We start from the raw sequence: 15,801 nt of genomic DNA on the forward strand, positions 1-15,801 counted from the left end.
CATAGCCCTAGGTCAGAAAGCCTAGAGAGGGAAGCATGAAACACTGAGACAGTCTCAAGAAAAAGGGACTCATTTCATGGAAGGAAACTGGGAAACAGTATGAAAAATAAAAAACACAGTTTGCTTCCTCCAGTAGACAAAAGACAATGATGTGAACATTCAAGGAAACAGTATCATTAGAATATCCCATATTTCACTGTTTACAGTGAAGTAGCATTTTTGCTTTTATTAATTCATGAAACCTAGCAATAGAAGGTGCAGAAAATTGATAATGAAAGGTCATTTAATGTTTTTTCTTCTTTCTTTCTCTTTACCCATTCCATCCTCCCAGAGTTCCTACCAGCATACATTTAGATTTATTACACTTGTGGGTGAAACTTGTTTATTAACAACTGACCTGATATGATTAATATTAAAGCAGCTGCTCTGAAGTTTTCCAGAATACAATCTTGATGTTTTATTTGGAAACACACTAAAAAGCCAATACACTGTCCAGACATGGATACCCTCTTGCACCTAATAAATGCAAACACAAAACACAGCTCACACTTCTATTTCAATACCACTATAGTCGTAACAGTTCTCTTCTCCAGGAAGATAATAAGGTCTTTCAGACTGTGCCTGCTACTCATTTTTGCTTTGTTTTCACAGACGCTATTCAAAGAGATTACTCACAAACCAGGTCCCTCTTATCATCACCCCTGAACCTACTTTTATAAAATTGAACCAGATAAGGCTAACCACTTTTGTTACTTACGACTGGTCAAAAGTATAGATATCGGCCTAATGCAGAGCTTTGGTTTGCTTATCCTATAAGCCTACTGAGGAAGTGAAGCAAACAACACTCAAGAGCAGGACAGCAACCAAGTGGGACCCAGACAGGCTAGAGGAACAGATTAACAGAATTCTCAAGAAACACCACCAGGACAAATTCTGAGACCTGCAGCCCCTTAGTCCTGTAAAGAAAGCTGAGGCACTGGTGGCATTCAGCTGAGCAGGAGCCAAACGTGCAGCTAAGTAGCAGTGCCTGGAGTTGTTGGATCGGGCCATGGCACCAGAGCAAGTGATAGCAGGGGCTGGGGTCTTTGCCATGTGAGCCAAGGCTGTGGAGCAAGACTGGCTCAGCCATGAGAAGGGGAGGCTTCAAGGACATCCAGCAGCAGCCCCAGCACCAGGGAATGGAGGAGAGGCAGCCAGGATTTACACACAGTGTGAGATGGGAAGGTGAGAGGCAGAAACACAAGCTGAGACACAAGAGGCTCAAGCTGGAGATGAGAAGCCTTTTGACCAACAGGACTGTCAGTCAACTGTCACAGTAAGAGGAAAACAAAGGAGAATATTCACTCTTTGCTGGATAAGGCTGGGAATGTGACCACTGAGGATAAGGAAAAGGCAGAGGTTCTGAAAGCCTTCTTTACATCTGTCTTTAAAAGTCAGACCATTTATCCTCAGGGTACCCTGCAATCTGACCTGGTTGTCTCAGTTGGGGAGCAGACTAACCCTTCCATGATTCTGGAAGAAACCCTCAGAGACTTACTACTCCAACTGGACTGCCACAAGTCCATGGGGCCAGATGAGATCCACCCGAGAGTGCTGAGGAGATGATAGCCAAGTCACTTTCCATCATCTATCAGCGCTCCTTATTGACTGGTGAGGTCCCAAAAGACTAGAAGCTTTCCAGCATGACTCCCATTTAAAGAAAGGTTGTAAGGAGGATCCAGGGAACTACAGGCCTGTTAGCCAGACCTCAGTGTCAGGGAAGGTTATGGAGCAGATTGTCTTGAGGGAGATCACACAGCATGTGTGGGACAACCGGGGGATCATGCTTAGCCAGCATGGATTCATGAAGGGCACGTCCTGTTTGACTAACCTGATCTCCTTCTATGATCTAGTGACCCATCTGATGGATGAGGGAAAGGTTGATATGGTCTACCTAGACTTCAGCAAAGCCTTTGACACTGTCTCCCACATTATTCTCCTGAAGAAGCTGGCAGCCCGTGGCTTGAATGGGTACACCCTTGGCTGGGTAAGGAGCTGGCTGGAGGGCCGGGCTCAGAGTGGTGGTGAATGGAGTTAAATCCAGCTGGCGACCGGTCACGAGTGGTGTTCCCCAGGGGTCGGTGCTGGGGCCTGTCCTCTTCAATATCTTTATTGATGACCTGGATGAGGGCATCAAGTGCACCCTCACTAAGTTTGCAGATGACACCAAATTGGCTGGGAACGTGGATCTGCCTGGGGGTAGCAAGACCCTGCAGAGGGATCTGGACAAGCTGGAGAGCTGGGCTGAAGCCAATGGGGTGAGGTTCAACAAGACCAAATGCCGCGTCCTGTACTTTGGCTACAACAACCCCGGGTGACGCTACAGGCTAAGGGTGGACTGGCTGGAAGACTGCATAGAGGAAACAGAGCTGGGGGTATTGATTGATGCTCAGCTGAACATGAGCCGACAGTGTGCCCAGGTGGCCAAGAAGGCCAATGGCATCCTGGCTTGCAACAGAAACAGTGTTGCCAGCAGGAGCAGAGAGGTGACTGTCACCCTGTGCTCAGCACTGCTGAGGCCACACCTCGAGTACTGTGTCCAGTTTTGGGCCCCCCACTGCAAGAAAGACACTGAGGCCCTGGAACGTGTTCAGAGGAGGGCTACAAAGCTGGTGAGGGGTCTGGAGCACAGGCATTATGAGGAGAGGCTGAAGGAGCTGGGAATGTTCAGCCTGGAAAAGAAGAGGTTCAGGGGAGATCTTATTGCTCTCTATAACTTCCTGAAGGGAGGTTGTAGTGAGCTGGGGGTCAGACTCTTCTCTTGTGTCATTAGTGATAGGACCAGAGGGAATGGTTTCAAGCTGTGGCAAGGGAGATTCAGGCTGGACATTAGGAAATATCACTTCTCAGAAAGGGTGGTGAGGCACTGGAATGGACTGCCCAGGGAGGTGGTGGAGTCACTGACCCTGGGGGTTTTCAAGGAACGACTGGTTGTGTTGAGGGACATAGTTTAGTGAGAGTTATTGGTAATAGGTAAACGGTTGGACTGGATGATCTTTTAGCTCTTTTCCAATCTTGGTGATTCTATGATTCTATGCCTGCCTGGCCATGAAGCCAAGGCTACAGCCTGGGGGGTTTCATGTCCTAGCTGAGTGAAGAAGCCCTGAGCAGCCACTCTTGAGCCCCAGCAGAGCAAGGAGCATTGATCCAGCCAGAGTGAGTGATTCTGTTATTGTGTCAAAGTAGTACTGCACTGTACTAAGTACACTTAGTAGAGTGATTTCCACCAACAGACAAAATACAAGTATATTCCTGAAGTTCTAACCCTCTGCACCTTATTAAAAGGCTAACTTACTTTGGGATTTTTTGTACCCATTAATTCTAAAAATATGTGAAGAAGTCTTGGTTCATTTTCTGGTTCAGAGTATTCATACATTATATAAATTACAGTGTGTTTATTAATAATTACTTTCTAACTCACTCAACTACCATCGAATTCATTTTGTGTTATGTAGAACCATTTACCTTTAAAAGAGAGACATTTTATGTTCTTTTTGCCTAGTTCTCATCACAACAGCTCTGCTATACTTCATCTCTGGAGTGGCAAGCAAGCAATGCTTCATGTATAAGGCCTAAGTTCTGCTTTTGTAGAATTAAACACGAATCATTTCATTCTTAAGAGGGATCCACTACATTAATCACAAGAACATTTCACTTAGTTGCACTGCCTGGTCAACCTTTTTTTTTACAGTAATAATGCACCAGCAATGAGCAGCAAAATCTTTGTAACTGCTTTTGACATGGGTGCAGAACTCACCCCTCCTGCCTTTAGCAGCTTTCTTCTGAATTCTTCTGTCGGGTTGTTGAATGTGAGCTTTTCACAGCGGAGGTGATTTACAGGTGGGTGGCCTTCAAGATGCAGGAATAAGTCATAGTCAAATCGAACTTTCTTAGGTTCTTCCTGAGGGTTGAAAATAACCAGATAAAAAAGGTCTAACACCGAAACTAAAACAAGGGCTACATCAGTCTGTAAATTAAAAATAGATCATTTTTAACCATTCTCCATGTTCTGAGATACATGATAGAATTTACCAAGCATCTGCTGGGCTACAATAAATCAGAGAAGGTCCTATCAGCCCATCATAACACATGGGAAAATGTATGACCTTCCAGCTGTCTTGACAAAGCTTATTTGAAGGTGATGTCCTGGCATAGGCTAAAGACATACACAAAGGCAAATATCATGATTCAGCTGGCAGAAAGTAACTCAGTCACCAACACAATCATCTCTGAGCTATAGGTAATACAGGAGACGCTGCAGTAAATCCTTGGATACATTTTCCTCCACAAATTCAAAAAAGTTGTAAGGGTAAGATTGGAACTGCCGCAGCAAATTATATCTGACTCATAAGCATGGTGTCTGTATATACTAATGGAACTTCATTTCCTTGAACCAAATTGGGCAGCAAGATTTCAAGTATTCCACCACAGCGTCCAAGCATTTAAAAATTCTTTGCCACTATAATGAAAAAAAGACAAATGTTCCCTGTACCAATACGGAGAGAAATAGAACAGGAAAAACAAATTTATCTTGGATAGAATCAAATGCTCTGCTATTCTGAGAAATCCTAAGCTGGAAAAGGACACTACTGTGACCATACAGATTAGAATTGCTAATACCAGAGAAAAGACATTAAGTATGTTTTGTGTAACACATTTACACAGATGTGTTCTAGGCACTGTATAAAACTTCAGTGCTCTTCTAAAGCAATACCAAGTAACCCTTTCTCCAAAGGTCCAGATGTGCCAAAGAAGGCACCAAACCAATGACAGTCTTAAAGCAGAACACAAGCAAAAAGGCAAAAAAGGGAACCACGGGGCCACAGGGGAGGAGGAGGGAAGAAATGCAGCAAAATTTCAGCATATAAGCAACAATGCATCTAATCTGTGTTCTGTTCAGTGACAAACATTCCCAGAAAAAAAAACAAAACAAAAAACAACACATTAAAATGTTCGGTTTTGATTAAGGATATGAAGAATAGGAAGTATAAAAGTCTCAGGTTTTCAAATACAGGCAAGGGATATCCTCAGCATCTTGTCTCTAAATATGAAACAAAGACTACAACAAGGGAGCTGAGATGAAAAGCTTGCAATAGCTTATTTTTTGATGGCTGAAAAGAGTAGTTGCCTTATACAGGCTGTTTTCTTGATAGACAGTATTCAAAGGCAATCATTGATGAAGATATTTCTTATAACAGATGAACACATGATTTCTTGCCGAAAAAAAGGAAGACTGAACAACAGAAAACTGTGACATAGCTATAGGCAGTCAGTATCAGCAGCTTTGTCATAAAAGTTATAAAAAAAATCATAAACTGGAGTCTTCAAAGAAATCTGTGGAAAGTTTGATGAACTTAAGTAATAATTTCAAGGCAGACTTCCACTAAATATATCACTCCCTGTACCACTGCCATTAATTCAAAACAGCAAAGTCCTGACAGTGAAAGCAGAATATACTGCAGTTTATGAGCCTTATCCTAAACTGACTGCAATTTCCAGAGTAGAAGTCTTTCAATCTAAAGCCTTCTTCCAAGGAACATATCTCAGTGGCTAACAGCGATGCTTTGAGGGTTATTATATTTGTGGGATATTTGTTATTTCCATAATCTTTTAACATGTGGAATGTTTTTTGTCAAGTTAAAATGCTTATTAGATTTCCTACCAATTTCTACTTTGTCCTGGCAAGATGAACAGTTTCATCCTCCATTGTCCATGTGGCATCCTGTACCACTGCCTTCTCTCCTCTTTAGGGCTCTTTCTGAACCAGAAATTGAAAGGTTATCCACCTTGAATATGTGATGATGGTCTGTCTCGTCTTCCTCCTTCTAGCTCCTCCTTTTCTGTACTGGAATACCTGTGAAGTGGCTTGGAGGAGGAAGAGAAACTGAACCAGGAGAAAGCAGTAATTTGCCTCAGGAATGCCAGCTCAACTTTTTTGCCGCTTCTCCATCATATTGCACCGAGCCCAGGAAAGGGTATGATGCTGCAGCTGTGTGAAGAGCTAGCTGACTCACAGTCCAGCTGCTGCTCATTGTATTCTTTAACACCAAATAGGGGTGGGGGATGTTTGCAAACTTCCTAATTCCACATGCTGCTTGAGGGCGAGGTGAGTTGTAATCACTGATGCCCTCTTGATTTCAGTCTAAGCCACAACTCCTGCTAGAGAACTCCTGAGACTTGCAGGTCTCCACATTCAAAGGCAGCCAAAATTCGGAGTGGAAAACAGAAAAAGAAATGTAGTTGGGGAAGCCTTCTGCAAAGATGCTTCAATGAATCACTGTCTTCTGATCTTGTTATGGGTCTGCCTGGTTATGGGATGGCCTCTTAACAGATGAGTTAAAAAGCCTGCCAAAAAAAGCCAGCCAGCTCAATGAACCAGTTCAGTTTCCCTTTCCAACAGGGAATGGAGTAGAATGAGCCCTTTTCCTCACAGATTGATACAGGGAACATTTCAGAATTAACTCCGAAACCTACTACTTAGAAAGTGCTTCAGCAGAATTATCTACACCTCACACCCTAGCAGAGTTTCTACGGAAGGCAGAAGAATAATGGAACATCTTCCTGAAGGCAAACAGAACTAAACAAGTTGTACTCTAAACTGAATTTTAAGTGTGCACATTTCCAGCAGACTTCTTACCCATTTTCACTTTTTTTCAAAGCTTTACACAAAGCAATCGGCATTTTATGGAAGGTGAAATACTGATTCCATTAAAACAATCTTACATTAAATCAGGGAATTATAAAAATACCTATGCAAGTATCACTGAAGTATGCATGAAGTAAAACAACAGGTCCAATGTTCAAAGCACAGAAGGAATCCAAAATACTCAAATTATTAAAATTCTGTGCATTAAGTCCACAAAATTATTAGAGCTTCTTCTTTAACTCTACCCAGGACCAGTTCTGTTAATCCAAACAAGTCATTTATTTGCAATACAGAACCTACTAGGTACATTAAAAGAAATCTCTGTATTTGCTACCTGGGGAACTGCAAACTAAGTGCAGTATTTACTTTCACATTAAATTTGAGATCTCACAGTAATGCAAATGTTTTAGAATGACACTAGCTTTGTTTCTAAACTATGCCCCCAGTAGAACCAATGTTCACATTCACTTTAAAAGAATGTTTTTTTTTTCAGACTGAGGTTGCAATACGAAAAAGGCTCTTCATGAAAGACCAAAAATGAACAAATTATAAAGATCAGCAATACCTAAATTGTACAATGGGTTCATTATGAATTCAACATGATCAAGATCAGCTTCTTCTCCTCAAGTTTTTTAAGTGGCTCTCAAGCTTCCTGAAGGACTATTTAAAGCCTGTCTACTTCTTAGAAGGAGTAGTTATCCTTCTAATTACTGAATAATTCAGCTTCTGAACTTTATCAAGTTATCCTGACTTTCAAGTGTTGTCTACTAAATACAGTTAGACATGCATAAAAGTTACAGTGACCATGAATTATGGAACAGCACTTTGAAATATATCATTAAACCTACATTCAGTATTTGTGAATTAAAATATGTGTATTTGAAGACATGTAAACATTTGGTTGAGTTCTAATTCTCTCCTTGGTTGTTATGTTGTTGCTGCTTTTTTCCAGTTTCTAAAGGAACAAATATGCAATTCCGTACCTTATTTTTGAAGTAAACCTCAATTGGCAATATAAAACCAGCATAACCAGATTCTTCAACTTTGTAGGGTGGATCCTTGCACACTGAAAAAGAGAAAAAAGCCTGTATTTAACAAAGAACGTTTAAAAGCAGAATATGTGAGCAAATAATTTGCAGCAGCACTTTCATGAAAGCACCACTACAAAATTACACGCACACACAGTAGGTCATATCTTTGAATACATCAACAAGAATTCTGTAAGCAAATTGCTCCTGTCAATACACAACCTACAGTTTAGAGAGAGAGTGTGCATACGTAAATACATACAATTATTTCAGTTCCTTCAGTCTCTTTAAACACAAGAACCAAGGGATATCAACACCTGGTGGACTCACTGGATATGAAGACACTGCAACTGCAGAAGTGCACTTAACACTGGCAATCACAAGGCCTCTCAAGAGAAAAAAGAATAAAACTGCCAACACATTCTCTAGGGTACTATCAGTACATCAGCCTTCTGAGGAAATGCAAGCCTAGTTAATCGCAAAGTAGATTCATGTAAGTTTTTCCTGCTACCTCACCATTCACCTCCTATTTTGCTGGCATTAACACCACACAGGGAAGTCAAAAATAAAGGAGACTCCAATTCCTTGCTCACCTGCTGCAACTGGCTAAGGCTACTCAGTTTTCTCCGGACAATCAATGAAAAGAGAGAAGAATTTAAGAAAAACAAAGGAAGAATAAACCTTTCCTGACTTGTTTTCAACACAGTTCTCTTAAAAACGACTTATTTTGCCTCTCTTGGCAGGAAGAGAAGACCTGTAGTTTATTAAGATGAGATTTGAAAAGATTCTGAAAAAAATACTTAGATAATAGGTCAAAACTGAGAGGTGGATTCAGACAGAAGCAGCTTTTAAGTTATAAATTAAGCATTTTATCTTAGAATCTCAAGGACTTCATACTGACGTCCTTCCTTATGAGAGCTGACCAGCTTCTGAAAATGTAAATACAGCAGCCCTAAGCATGGTTAGGGATTATAGCAATATATACTGACAACATTTCAGCCAGGGCAATAGCCCCCCTGCTTCTTCAGACTCAGAAGATAACTTGAGGAAAAAGCCTTTGGGATGTTGTTTGAATGTCCACGCAGATGTAAATGTAGGACACTGAAAGCCACTTACAAAAGTAGAAAATGATTAAACATCAGTTATTTATAAACTGCAATAATACATATTTGGTTCACAGATTTCAGGCTCCATTGAATGGCATGCCAGAAATCACCTTCCACTTTAAGAAATAAAAGTCACAGCGCCGTTTTACTAAGAATTTTATTGGTGCAGAAAACACTGTCAGGTATATATATATACATATACACACACACACACACACACTCTCTCTACCTCATATCTCTCTTCTTTCACACTTGCACAACTTTTAGCAAATCAGAGTTTCACATCACAGTTCTGAAAATGAAGTTTGCAGGCATTGTTGAAACTTGGGTGATGGGTTACAAAATGCACATGCAAATTATTCTGAGTGTCTTCCCAGACTGAAAGACAGGCAGAGAATTCTATAATCTGAATTATGTTGTGTATCTACAAACTATATTACATTACATATATAGTAGACTATAGCTAAGGTGAAAGCTAGAACATTATTCTCACCTTTCTTGTAGACTCAATATATATACACCAGCAAAAGCAACATGCCTGTGCAGCCTGAATCAGGACTCACTGGCATAAACTCTTTTTTGTCTTAAAACTACCACAGTGGGGAAATATCACTCCCGTTTTCACAAAGGGCAGAAATGAAGACCCAAGGAACTACAGGCTGGTGAGCCTTGTGTCCATGCCTGGGAAGATCAGGGAGCAGATCCTCCTGTAAGCTACATTATTTGTGTGGTCTGGGACAGCCAAGGGTTGATGAAATAATCCTTCCTCTCCTGTATCTGGTTTGAATAGGTGGCCCAACTTCAATGCTGTCTCAATAATAACTAAGACCCTCGAGGTTACTACAGATCCAGTGAAAAATCAGTTCCTGCACTGAGAAAGCAGTTCCAGAGAATATCATAACTGCAGTGCAATGGGAAGCAGCCACCGGTATATGGTCTCATCTCAGGAGAACTATAAGGCCCAAGAGAACTGAAGAGAAAAATGAAAGAGGCAAATTTAATTGAGTTTAGTGCTCATAGAACAAGCACATTTCGTCTCTTGTGTAGAACAATACAGAGTTCGTGATACTTTGTCAGAATGCAGGATCTTTTTCATAAGTGAAAGCTTTAATCTTAAGTAGTTGCAAATGCATGTGCTAAACATAGATAGACCAGATTCCCTGAAGCAATTTTTCATGCAATTTCAACATAAATGCTGGGGAAGCATATGTATATGTGCAAAGATGCACCATTGCACAGGTACTGACTTACAGTAATATGCAAATCTCAGGTGTTCACCTGCACTACATAGTCATTTAATTTCCCCTGATAGAGGACTATTCATGCACTCAGCTGCAGTCCTAGCTGTATTAAAAACAAAAAACACTTCAAAAACTGTAGGAATAGTCTGAAGTACATTGCCTAATGCTCTTTAAACAAAACATGCCATTCAGAGACCACAAACAAAGTATCAATGTGCATTTTAAGATGAAAATTGCACTAACAACATCAGCATTATCGAGACAATTTTATTAACAAGGATTTCTTCTCTACATGACTTCAGTACCTGTTTCAGTACTGTTCCCTATCATGCTCATTATCACAAATAGATGCGAACACATAGCTCTCATTCAGTGCACTTTACAACTCAATTCTTATGGTAACGTCAGCATAATGACATACACAGGATTACAGCAAGCCAGGGCAGGAGTTTGTAAGTTCTAAATTATGTATATCTTCTACTTGTCAGGGCAATATGCCTTGTCTACAGCTCACATAAGTGGACTAAACCATTTATTTCAAATAGTTGGCTTCTTTAATGCACAAGCGAAGCATTATGTTTAAGCACACATTCCCATGCACTGTGTCAGACATAACTGACACCTGAAGAACAGCTGTAAACCAAAACATGAAGATGTATTTAAGTAATAGTAACAAAACTGAGGCCCACACAGATTACAATAACAAAACTGTGGTAATAACCATTAGTTTTAAAGCTTTAAGAAGAGATTTGTTTGCCACTCCACCAGTCAAACACTTTGTGTTTATTCCTTGATGAAAAATATGGTCAGAAACAGTAAGTCAAGACAGAAGTTCATTTCTACTAGGGCTATGCAGAATTATAACTGTTACAATTCACACCCACTTTGTGCACCCTACAGGACAGATGTAGTGGGCCTTGCAGGTATTTTCATAGATTCCTGCCTATAATTTGATCACACTGGTCACTGTCTCATTAACGTTTACTGCTAATTATCATCTTCATCAAAAGAAGTGTCACAAATGAACAGCATTAATTTTCAGATGAAAGCAGGCTACAGTACCAAGCCAGCTTTAAATACTTGGCTGCAATTTCTATGAAAAAATCTTTTAGCTTGGTACCCCACCTGGTGGGGTCCAGTGCTCTGACCCTACAAAATGAGGCAAGAAAGATGGCATGTGTTGTACCCAATTTTTGGGCACACCTCAGCTATTAATACTAACAAATTGCTAGACAGGTTCAAACAACAGCTAGCTAAAATTACTACGTTGAGCATGGTAGCATGAGTGGTAGCTCATGCCAGGAATAGGGTGTTCCAATTTCCTTAATAACTTATGCTGACAAGTCTTTCATGAAACATACAGAACACTGAAGGAAAATTACCTAGCTAGAGATCTAAGGGAAAATTAACATTAAGATTTCAGCATTGTATTTACAATTGCATTAAATTTCCTACCCCACGTACTGAATTGCCTACATTCCTACCATTTCACAGCAAAAGTGAATCCTAACAAGGTTGGGGAGTAACACTCTCTGTATAAAGTGTCTACATGTCTACAGGTCAACCTTGGTAGCTAGTGGTGGTCATCAGGGGAAATGTTTTCAAAGTGAAAGAGGGGAGATTTAGATTGGACATTAAGTTTTTTACACTACAGGTGGTAATGCACTGGCATGGGCTGTCCAGAGATGTAGTGGATATCCCATCCTTGGAGACAATTCAAGGTCAGGTTGGACAGGGATCTCTGCACTGTTCTAGCTGTTCACTGCAAGGGAGTTGTACTAACTACCTTTAAAGATCCCTCCCAGCTCCAACAATTCTATGGTTCTGTCATCTTCATCAATGGAGACCAAACTGGTACACAAGACAGGAAGAAAGGAAGCAGAAAATCTGTCAAATCCAACAGTGTTTTCCATATCCCAGTATCATTCAGCTACTTAGCTGAGCAGTGGCCTTTAAACACTACTATAAGATCAGCAGATAGAGTTTCTTAATCACTCCAAACAAAAATAGTCAAAATAAGGTATGTTTTTACACAGTTAAACACATGAGATGAATTAAAGCCAACTTAAAAGCCTGTATTTGCCCTCTTAATTCTGATTCTTCATGCGTTGAGCGCAGAACTGAAAATGTCTGAAACACAGCATGGAGCTTCCTACTTAGCCTGACTAGAGTGGAGCAACCAAAAGTTTTCCACATACAATGCTGCCAATAATTCTAAAGACTTTACAGGTGTTACTTAATTTAAAAATTTCCAGTACATAAATACACTCTGTCTATGTGCCCAAGACACAATTTAGAAGATGAAACAGCAGATTCAGCAAACCTGAGTACTCCTAATTTTTATTATTCTTTTTTTCCTGCAGCACATGCCCTCTTGTCCCTTAAAAATGCAATTCCTAAATGTTTTGACAACCTGTTTGAGATAAGCAGGGACATCTGAAGTGTCTTTAGCATTTCATAGTGCTGTGCAAGCTAGTTTAATGCACACATGCTGCATATGCAAAAGAATACATTCTCTGCCACAGGTACAGGAGAACTGTAATGCCCAAGGACAGGCAAGAGCTACCTCTTCTTTGAAATTTCATTTTGTGTGAATTTCAGCAGTATAACCTTGCATGACTTTTTTTTTTTTTTTTTTTAAATAGTATTTTCCAGTTTTGCTGAAAGGGGGGGGAGGAAAAAAAAAAAAAAAAGAGGGCCAGGATTAAAAAAACTCCACCTCAAATAACAGATTACGGAGCAACACCAGATAGCCACAAATCACCCACAGGACCTTGAAATGCCATATTAAACCCCCAGATCCCACCCATTTCAGGACTTTCACCAGGAAGAACACTGATCTTAGAAGCCCCAGCAACTACAGGCATCTAAAGATACTTTGGCACCTGTGAGCTTTCCAACTTAATCTCCTTTATAAATGGCACTGAGCTTGTCCTCTTGAGTCAAGTACACAAAACCATTGACCTGGATTCTGCAATTCACACACGTGCAACAATCCTTTATGAACAAAGAATTTAATGGGAATGCCTAGGATGGTTCACAGTTCAACCCTTTCCATCTGTCTGCCCCCTCAGCTCCCCTTAGTTTCCGAGAACTCATTTTCAGAGCTATCCAAATTACCCTTGAATTCAAGTGACGCCACACTCATGTCAAAACACCTCTGTCAAACTGCAAGCCAAGGCTAAGAATTTTCCATCACATCTCTTGGTTCTCTGAGGTTATCTTACTGATCAGTAAGTCATTTATTTCAACTGTAAGGTTTTTAACGCTATTGAGCATATCCTTTGAATAATATCAGAAGAATTCTCTTGCAAGGGGCTGTTCCACATGAAATGTGTTTTCATCAGCCTTAAAGTGGCTGGAACAGCTCCTGAGCTGAAGTTGGAGGCTGTTGTAGCAGATTTTCAGCAAAAGCTAAGTAGCAAAGGACATTCTACAAAGACAGTGAAATAAGGTATTTAAAATAAGAAACAGATCAGAGATTTCACAACACCATGAAAGCTGCAGTATTTGGTTGCTGTTCACAAGAAAAAGAGCATTTGATATATTAATTATTATCTAACAGCAAAACAGAGTTAGCACGACCTGATTATCTGTGGCAATAGCATTTTACACTTAAACAATATCCACGATATACCTTTATTGCATTTGAAGTCTGCAGACAGACTGCAAAACATTTTAACTTAGGTCAGTAGGAAACTGCTTGTTACTCAAGTATTCAGTATTAATCACAATGATTCTTTCTTCATATCAAATGTACTGGAAAATACGAAAAATGTTGCTTCTATCAGGAAGACTTGATAGCCTTCCTGATGCTGCTCAGAGCAGCTGCATACAAGATCATGAATACTAGTCCATATTTCATTACTACTTTAGCATTTGCAGAGTGCGTCTAAGGGAAGGAAAACAAAAAAAAATAGTGTTACATATATGTTTGGTTAATACCATTCATGAGCAGATGGGGAAATAAAGTATAGTATCCTAATATAAACAACATCTATATTATATTAATATGATACACACTTAAAGCTATAGATGGGTACAGCTAAGGTTAAAATAATTTATTACTTGCACTATGTTTATATGAATGTGTCTGTTTGCTCTGGCTTTCACTCGACATTTCTTGCCTAAGAACCCAACAAACCTTTTCAACTAAAAATAACCAGTAAGCATAGAGATTTCAAGTCTCTGGGCAATTCATTTTACTATGAATACAATGTAAAGTACAGCGCAGGACATAAACATAGCTTAAAGGTTGCACGTAGGCAATGTACATGTTTTATTTGTTGGCATGCAGGTAATTAGCACAACAATTATATTATTTTGTCATTGAACATTTTGGGGGAAGAAAACAAGAGAACAGATTGCCACAGGAGCATAATGATGAATACATTGTGAAGAAGGATCATAGAAAATCCAGATTTCTACTAAAGCACACTCAGTTTTTATTTCTCTGCCTTTAATAAGTACAAGATATTACTTTCTAAATGCCAAACATAGCTCAAGATGGAAAAGGGAAGAGGAAGTATAGATTGGAACTTAAAAGCAGAAAATCTTCAAAGCAGTACGTGGTCTAATCCCCAGTAATTGATTTTGTTCTAGGCCAATTCCAGCATAAAGTGAACAAATGGTTTTAAAAAATCCTCACCTTAAAAAAAAAATGCTACATTCATGGGACTCTATTTGTATTACTAATCTGCTGGTAATCTGTAAAACAGTAACAAAAATAAAGTGACAACACTGTCCAAATATACGCTTGATAGATTTTGTCTAGGGATTTGTCTAAGAAAGCAAACTGCTTTCCTAGGCATTAAAGCCATTTGTTCTGCACTCTTTCAACTCCAGTTTCAAGAATGCCTGGGAAAAAAAAGTAGACAAAATAACATTTGCAAATTCGCCTTTTCTTTAAAAGAGTAAACAAAACAAAAAAGAGTACAACCAGTGACTAAAACAATATTTGATTGCTTATATATTATTGAGTAAAAACCTTTTCCAGCTCAAAGGCAAAAATTTCCTGTCAGAGACTTCTGATTAGGAGGAATAATCTTCAATGGTGCATGAGAGGGGAGTGATTTCATAAGTATAACAGCACCTCTAAATTCAAGCTGGCTGCAAGCAAGTAAAAAAAAAAATTGAGGAACACTTATTTTACTGAATCCCTAAAGCCAAACAACTCTAAGAGACCATGCTACAGAAATACAGAACAGAAATAATGCTGCTTATCAACGGAACACGATTACACATACACAGTCAACGTTACTTTTCAAATGTACCACTTTACTCTCACATGGAAATTCAGGACTTATCTCTAAAGTCATCTTTCTAAAGGAGAAGAGCAGTCTGGAATCTGGCTGCTGGCTCAGCTTTGTGCACCCAGTACAGTCCAAGCATCTAGAAGCCCTTTGGAACTAATGAAACCAGAATTACAACAAAGATAAATATCTAGTCTAGAATGGGAACTGTGCTCCTCAGCTTTCCTGTATACCCTAGCCTGTTGTTGTTTCTCATAGAAGATACACGTACAGCATTCTTCCCAGTTTTCCTGTCAGTGACATTTTCATAATTCAATTGTTAAGTTGCAAGCACATCTAAACATAGATAGTTTTGCTAACAATCCTGACAAAACATCTTGGGGTGCTTAACTGTTTCAGATGTGGAGATTGTAAAGTGCTTTCTAATAGATACTAACACCTACAAAGTGCTAAAAATAATTTTTGTTTCAGAACATTTCAAAATAGACA

General features: G+C 39.6%; 1 protein-coding gene across 5 annotated transcripts in view; it reads right to left on the minus strand.

Moving 5' to 3' along the window:
- Positions 1-15,801, minus strand: part of MLLT3 (MLLT3 super elongation complex subunit) — a 108,215-nt gene that overhangs the window by 44,064 nt on the left and 48,350 nt on the right. For 4 of the 5 annotated variants that reach the window (XM_015849093.2, XM_015849094.2, XM_015849096.2 and 1 more), the window contains 2 exons: positions 7,669-7,751; positions 3,797-3,940 (listed from right to left, as the gene is read on the minus strand). In XM_015849093.2, coding sequence (XP_015704579.1) covers positions 3,797-3,940; positions 7,669-7,751 — 227 coding nt within the window. The remainder of the gene's footprint in view (positions 1-3,796; positions 3,941-7,668; positions 7,752-15,801) is intronic. The other variant, XM_015849095.2, reaches the window with a different exon arrangement.

The sequence above is a fragment of the Coturnix japonica genome, chromosome Z (genome assembly GCF_001577835.2).
Source record: "Coturnix japonica isolate 7356 chromosome Z, Coturnix japonica 2.1, whole genome shotgun sequence".
NCBI lineage: Eukaryota > Metazoa > Chordata > Aves > Galliformes > Phasianidae > Coturnix > Coturnix japonica.